This window comes from Primulina tabacum, chromosome 13 (assembly GCF_025594145.1).
Source record: "Primulina tabacum isolate GXHZ01 chromosome 13, ASM2559414v2, whole genome shotgun sequence".
Taxonomy (NCBI): domain Eukaryota; kingdom Viridiplantae; phylum Streptophyta; class Magnoliopsida; order Lamiales; family Gesneriaceae; genus Primulina; species Primulina tabacum.
Genome location: NC_134562.1, coordinates 2,723,711 through 2,730,793, shown reverse-complemented (window position 1 = coordinate 2,730,793; position 7,083 = coordinate 2,723,711). Strand labels below are relative to the sequence as shown.

Genomic DNA, 7,083 nt, shown 5'->3' with positions numbered 1-7,083 from the left:
ACATACACGGGAGCTCTATTGCTATATAAATAAAGCTCCCCCATCTCAATTTAATACATCCCATTAAAAGCTTATTTTTAAGCATCTTAAAATAAAGAGAGCAAAAGAAAAGAAACATGTTTTTTGTTCTCTTGCGTGAGTTAGAGAAAATATTTTTTGTTTATACTAGGAGTTGAGATTGTGAGAGCTTGAGTGTTGTATATACTTGTAATATTTCTTCCAATAAAGAATTGCAGTAGCTCTGTGGACGTAGCCTATATTAGGCGAACCACGTAAATCTTTATGTTCTTGCTGATTATTTTATTCTGTATTTTTGTACTATATTATCATAATGATTACAATCGTTTCGGTATAAATTACCCAACAATTTTTTCTACAAAATATGCATGAGACTTGATATTGGCGATAGCACACACGTTTTGACTTTGTGATGTGTTGTTCGAATTAATAGAAAACATGTCTCATCCAAATTTTTGTCGCTTTCTTTTTGAGTGAGATAACAATCCAAGATCATGTCTCTAGTCAAAACGGACACAACCCTGAGAACTAGTAAAGAGGTGAGAAGGGTTAATGCGTGTATATCATTGTTTTGATTTACACAAATGACTGAGTAGTTCAAGACACCGAATTCACCAAATTGCAAGTAAATCCAACCATGAAAAAGCAAATTCGAAAATAAAGGTTGTTTTAATTGATTTTGCACATACCACTAAGGATCCAAGAACAAAGAGTGATGCCGAGTATATAACAAAATACGAACTTGAGAATTTTTGAATTCTTAATTGACATAATAATTTATTTAATAAGTAGGTCTTTTGTGAGACGGTCTGACGAATCTTTATCTGTAAGACGGGTCAACCCTACCGACATTCACAATAAAAAATAATACTATTAGCATAAAAAATAATATTTTTTCATGGATAAGCCAAATAAGAGATATGTCTCACAAAATACGACCCGTGAGATCATCTCACACAAGTTTTTGTCTAAAAAAAATTCTTAAGCTTAAACCCAGTTTTGATTAATATGTGAGTCTCCGTTTTTGAAAATGGAGATGTGAATTTTGTCCACTTAAAAAAATATTTCACGATAAAATCTTTAGTTATAAGGTCTTAGTTTTCTAAAATGAAATTTAATTTACCTTTTTAATAAAATAAATAAGTTTTGTAACAAAAAAATTAAAAACACACGAGGTAAATAATAAAAATTGTAGGACAACAGGAGAGAGTGACGATCTAGAACCCGAATAACGAAACGAAGGATCCGGAAAACAGCCGGAGCCACGGGTAACGCCGCCATGAAGTGCCGCCGTGGGCGGAGATCGGCGATGACCACTGCCGGAGAAGACGTTTCATCCAAGTCAACTTTCTCCGACACCGCGACATTGCCTTCTTCTGCAGCGGCCAAGGCCTTCGATTTTTCTCCAGATTTGACGATTCCGAGGCCCCGCCTCACCAGCGATCAGCTCCGCTACTGCTCCGAAGCACTTCAATGCATCAGCGCCAAGAAATTCAACTCTCCACAGTCGATCCGTCAGGAGTTCCAAACCCTGCAGGTAAATAAATTACTCGTCTCTTATTTTCAGGAGATTGTTACCATGAGGTAATTGGATGGGTTAATGAGCTCGATATTCAGCCAGTACTGAGTACTTCAAGCTTAGTTACTTGGAAGGTCACTTGCTTTGGAAGTAATTTGAAGCTTCATGATTACTAATTAGGACTGCGATAGCGTGATGGGTGTGACGCGTATCAGCAGGGGAGGCTCAGAAATTTCAAATTTAACGTGCAATGATCTATTTAATGAGTTTCAACCAAATTCTTGGATATGCGTTGAACGTAACTCAAAAATGGAGAAGTACGAAGCAGTGAAAATGGTGAACAAAAGGATAGTTCAGTGGTTAGAGAGTCGACGAAGGAAAAAAGCTGGAATCACGGCATCGATTATTTTCTCATTCCTGAACAGAACGAACTTTGATCACATTCTTTCCCATTATCAATTCACACTTAATGTACTCTTGTAACATTGCTGTGTGCGAGGCTGTGGAAAACACTAGATAAAATTTTACGCAAAACACATTCCATCATTAAATGGCACACATGCTCTGGCTTGAGATGTGCACCTGTGCTGTTGCACCAAGGGCGCCATAAGATACAGGGTTCAAGAAATGGCCTCAATAAACAAACTCGATAAAGAACTAGACTTAATTGTTGAACACCGCAAAGTGGAGGGAAAATCCTCTTTCTTTTTATTTCTCAATTCTTATGCAATGTGACTGTACAATAGTGAGTTTATATACAAGAGAGAAAACGTGTTCTTATGTCTAACACTTTATGCCCATGTGTGTATATTATTGACTAATACCATGTCGTGATGGAATCCTCCTATGTCAGATTAATAAGGTCTTCAGCTCCGTGATAGAAGCATCATTATCACCTGTTATTACGATGTCATCGACATACACAAGCAATAAAACTATGCAATCAGCAGTTTGTTTAATAAACAAAGAGTGGTCATGTTGCGACTGAACACAACCAGCAGCCTTCGTGATGCTAGAGAACTTATGGTTCCATTGCCTTGAAGCCTGTTTTAGCCCATATAAGGATTTCTTTAGCAAGCAAACCTTGGACTCCCCCTGTTTGCTATAACCCAAAGGTAGATCCATATATACCTCCTCATCTAAATCTCCTTGAAGAAACGCATTCGTGACATCCATTTGGTATAAATTCCAGCCCCTAGTAGCTGCCAAGCTCAACATACACCGGATGGTCACAATCATAATATACACACATAGGCATAAAGTGTTAGACATAAGAACACGTTTTCTCTCTTGTATATAAACTCACTATTGTACAGACACAATGCATAAGAATTGAGAAATAAAAAGAAAGAGGATTTTCCCTCCACTTTACGGTGTTCAACATGGTATCGGAGCATTACATCCCTCCCATTGTTGCAGTGTAGAGGATCCAGTGATCGGACGCGTACATGTGCCGTCAATGAATCCAATCTTATTTTTTGCGCGCAATGCAATCAACATTGCGCGACTCCACACACCATAATTCTCAGTGCCTATCAATCGATCAGTGACGAGATTCATACCTGGAGTGTCCGAAGGATGGATGAACAACGGATCGTTGAAATTAGGATTCACAGCCATCTCAATTGAAATTCCTCTGCACTATTCAATCGTAGCTGAGGAAAACTTCCTGAAATCAATCTCAATTGAACTCAGAAACGTGCTGATCATTCCATCGCTCTGATACCATGTTGAACACCGCAAAGTGGAGGGAATATCCTCTTTCTTTTTATTTCTCAATTCTTATGCATTGTGTCTGTACAATAGTGAGTTTATATACAAGAGAGAAAACGTGTTCTTATGTCTAACACTTTATGCCTATGTGTGTATATTATTGACTAATACCAACTGACTAATACCAACTAACATTAATGGCGCAGCAAAAATTCCAAAATCACATCATGAAACACTTCGGGAAAATATCTTGCCACAGGAAATCTCATCAGTTCTGTTTTGTATATTTCTCGAACATTTCCTTCTGCTATGACATGGGGGATGAAATTTTGATGTATTTTATCTAATGATTTGGCTTAATTCTAAGTAGTGAAAGATCGGTTGTTTTACTGCAGGCAAATAGGATGAGAGCATTGGACATGAGGAATAGATGCACGGTGGCTTTGGACGACGCAAATTGCTGCAAGAACCGATACACTGATGTATTGCCGTGTATGCTTATCTACAATGTTTTAAGTTTCTTAAGGTTGTCTGTTAGCCATTGTAGAATATTAATTTCTAAACTTCTTTGCTCCAGTTGACAATAATCGGGTTATTTTGAAGCAATGTAAAGATTACAGACCATCTGCAAGGGGATATATTAATGCCAGTTTTGTCAGGGTACTTCTCTGGAATTTGACATGCAATTTAGTGGCATACTCCTGTAGGAGTGCTTGGGTATCAAGTTGTATCCATTTGTGAATGATTCTTTTTAATTATGGCAGACTTCTGAAAGTGTTTCTGGGTTTATTGCGACTCAAGGTCCACTGCCACACACCTATGAAGACTTCTGGGAAATGATAATACAATACCGCTGCCCAGTAATAGTTATGCTCACCCGATTGGTTGACAATTACCAGGTGAATAATCCAATCTTTCGGATATTCATAACCAAACCCTATAGTTCCATCTCAAATTATCTTTTTTATATAATTATTATTAATTATGTTGAGTTATATATATTTTTGTTTTACATTTAGACCACTTTCACTGAGTTTCACATTCAAAGCAGTTTCGCCCTGTCAGTGGAATTTTAGAAAATGATGCAAGTCTTTCTTTTGCGAAGCAGATTGGTATGTTGGCTCGTTTGACATCTACTTGAGGTGTTTTAGATTCTTTGTTAAGCATCTACAAAATGTTCTAGTTCTTCAATGATGTTTTTTTTTGTTTGTGTTGAATAATATTTTTTTGTAAGCATTATTTCAATTTAGGGGCATTTTTTCCTACTGCTTATCAAAGTAAATGCTGATTTGCTTCACGTGGCACTCTCGATAAATTTTCTGTGCCATTCCTTATGTTTAGTAATACTCATATAGACAGTGAAATGCGGTGATTATTTCCAAGCGGAGGATGGGCCTAGAGAATTTGGAAACATATGCATCATCACCAAGTGGATGCAAACGACGGATACTTCATTGGTCATGCGATGCTTAGAGGTGTCTTACAAAGAGGTAAAGGTACCATTTGGTGTTAATGTGTCGAAAATTATAAAAATATTGCTGACTGAAGTTGTGAGTTTTCTAGAGGTGTAATTATCCATTAACCATCACTTTTGGTAGTCAATCAGCTAGCTCATTTGAAGAGTAGTTGGTTTCCCATGATGATCATGGGTTTGAGCCACCCATCACCGCTTCCTATTGGTACATCATGATTGGACTTCCAACCTTACTAACATTTTTACTACTGTTTTGTATTGACCTTGAAACTTTTTCCACAAGGTAAAATGTATGAAAATAGGTGTACAATTTTTTTGAACATGTAAAGCGAGGAATTATGTTTGAAATTTTAATTTCGTGTGACTTGGTTTACTCCGACCTCATAGCTTTCAATAAATATACATTGGAATCCTAGCCCTAGCGGCTAGCAACCTTCATCACAGATCATCCTATATATTTATGTTGTGTACCAAGATTAAGAGTAGCTCCCCTTCTCTCTCTCAAGAAAACGAAATCGCTCTCAGTTGAAATGAAACGTGTTACAAGTGTTTCTTCTTACTATTTCAGTCAGAGGAGCCTTCATTGTCTGTTCTGCACATTCAGTATCCTGAATGGCCTGATCATGGAGTTCCGAAGGATACTTTTGCTGTTCGTGAAATCTTCAGTAGAATATATACTGTTCCTCCTTATCTTGGGCCAATTGTCGTGCACTGCAGGTCTGCCTTCAGCTGTGGAATTTAAAATGCGACCTTCACAAATTATTTTGTCTGACACATTCCTTTTTGCAGTGCAGGTATTGGTAGAACAGGAACTTATTGTGCAATTCACAATACCATCCAAAGTGTTCTTGCTGGAGACATGACTGCTTTGGATCTTGTTAACACCGTAACAGCTTTTAGGTCGCTGCGAATAGGAATGGTGCAGACACTGGTAAAATTTTCTTAATATTTCATCCTACTTATCATTTAAAAAGTCTAATAAGAAGGCTGGAATAATTTGTTTATCTCATCAAATTCAAACAACCTTTTAACCATTTATTACTTCACTTTCTGTATTATTTTCTCCTCTAACTCTGTAAATAAACCTAAAACCTTTTTACATTCGTGCAGTCAGCATAGTGGAAATAATATGCATCCCTTTACCCATTAATTTGCTCTGTTTCAGAGTTTTCATAAGCTAAGATAATGGGTGACAAATTAGGGTGAATATAGTTCATGTTTGCCATCATTTTCCAGAACTGATTTTCCTTCTCCTAAAAAAGAAAAACAAATATATTGATCGTTTTATTTCCTTCCCCCAAACTAAATTTGCCCACCCAAGTCTCCCAATATTATCATTAGTTAACTAAATTTTTCATCATTTTCAAAAATACTCCACCATATAATATATCATAATAATATAAAATTTTCTATTTTAAGTTTTAATTAATTTTATAAAAAATATATCTGACATGATTTGGCACTTGTAGCAATTTAATTTTCAAGTTCTCTGATTTTCTGCTATGTACTGAGTGTTGCTATACATAGAGTTGTAAATAAAATAACTGTACGAGAACCCCGGTTGAGATTATTATCCCACTAGCAATCTTTTATTATAATGTGAATTCATAACATACTCTGCTTACAATTGGCCGCTACATTTGCAGGAGCAATATCTCTTCTGCTACGATGCCATTGTTGATGAACTAGAAAACATGATTTCAGATAACAATTCTCGAAGTTGTGCATGATGACTTTGTAACAGCTTCATGCTTCAAATCCATCCCCGTGCACTGTCTGAGGACTTGACTTCCATTTGCTGTTTCCATTAACTCCCAGCCCTTCGGTTAACTGAAAATAAACTGGTCTATTTCTTCTCTTTCTTTTGAGTGTATTATTCTTTTCTGTTTAGCTGTGTACTGTCATTTCACACTGTTAAACAGTAATCTTATGGTGATTGAAGGATCTGTAGTTCCTATAAAGACCGAGCAAGCTTCGTTAGTTCGTTGTGTATTCAGCGAACGTGGTCATTGTTAGTGTACTAACTTATTGACCTTGCTGTAAGTAGCTCCTGAGTATTTGAAACCTGTGGTTTCTTATTTAGTGGGACTTATTTTGCGTGTCACAACAAGGGGGATGGTTATGGAGCAATGTATATTCCATTTAGTAGTTGTTACTGCATTGAATTATAGTATATCATGGATAATATTGGCACACGATATGCATGTAAGCACAATTCTAAACCATTTAGCATCGTTGGTTTGTTAGAAGAGAGGACGGAGAATGAGATAATGAGTTGAAAGATATTGACAAAAAAATTTCCTCATGCCTAGACGTGCCTTGGTATTCATAAATTCAAAATAGTTTGTTTCTCGAAGCT

General features: G+C 36.6%; 1 protein-coding gene across 2 annotated transcripts; it reads left to right on the top strand.

Annotated features, from left to right (window-relative positions):
• Window positions 1-1,178: 1,178 nt before the first annotated feature.
• LOC142522980 (protein-tyrosine-phosphatase PTP1-like) lies at window positions 1,179-6,872 on the top strand. Of its 2 annotated transcripts, none has more exons than XR_012814558.1 (8): window positions 1,179-1,555; window positions 3,646-3,742; window positions 3,828-3,910; window positions 4,015-4,149; window positions 4,606-4,740; window positions 5,293-5,441; window positions 5,519-5,655; window positions 6,371-6,872. XR_012814558.1 is itself a non-coding variant. In XM_075626599.1 (8 exons), exons 1-8 carry the CDS (start codon window positions 1,298-1,300, stop codon window positions 6,452-6,454), a joined length of 1,083 nt encoding a protein of 360 aa, XP_075482714.1. In that variant the 5' UTR covers window positions 1,180-1,297; the 3' UTR covers window positions 6,455-6,872. The 2 variants fall into 2 exon arrangements, 1 of the variants encoding a protein (XP_075482714.1); XM_075626599.1 differs by having other exon boundaries at window positions 1,180-1,555; window positions 5,514-5,655.
• The last annotated feature ends 211 nt before the right edge of the window (window positions 6,873-7,083 follow it).

Excerpts from the sequence above, each read along its gene's own strand:
- LOC142522980 (XM_075626599.1), top strand. The coding sequence starts at position 1,298 with ATGAAGTGCCGCCGTGGGCGGAGATCGGCGATGACCACTGCCGGAGAA. Across the intron at positions 1,556-3,645 it reads AGGAGTTCCAAACCCTGCAG|GCAAATAGGATGAGAGCATT; the intron begins GTAAATAAATTA and ends GTTTTACTGCAG. Across the intron at positions 5,442-5,513 it reads CCAATTGTCGTGCACTGCAG|TGCAGGTATTGGTAGAACAG; the intron begins GTCTGCCTTCAG and ends TCCTTTTTGCAG.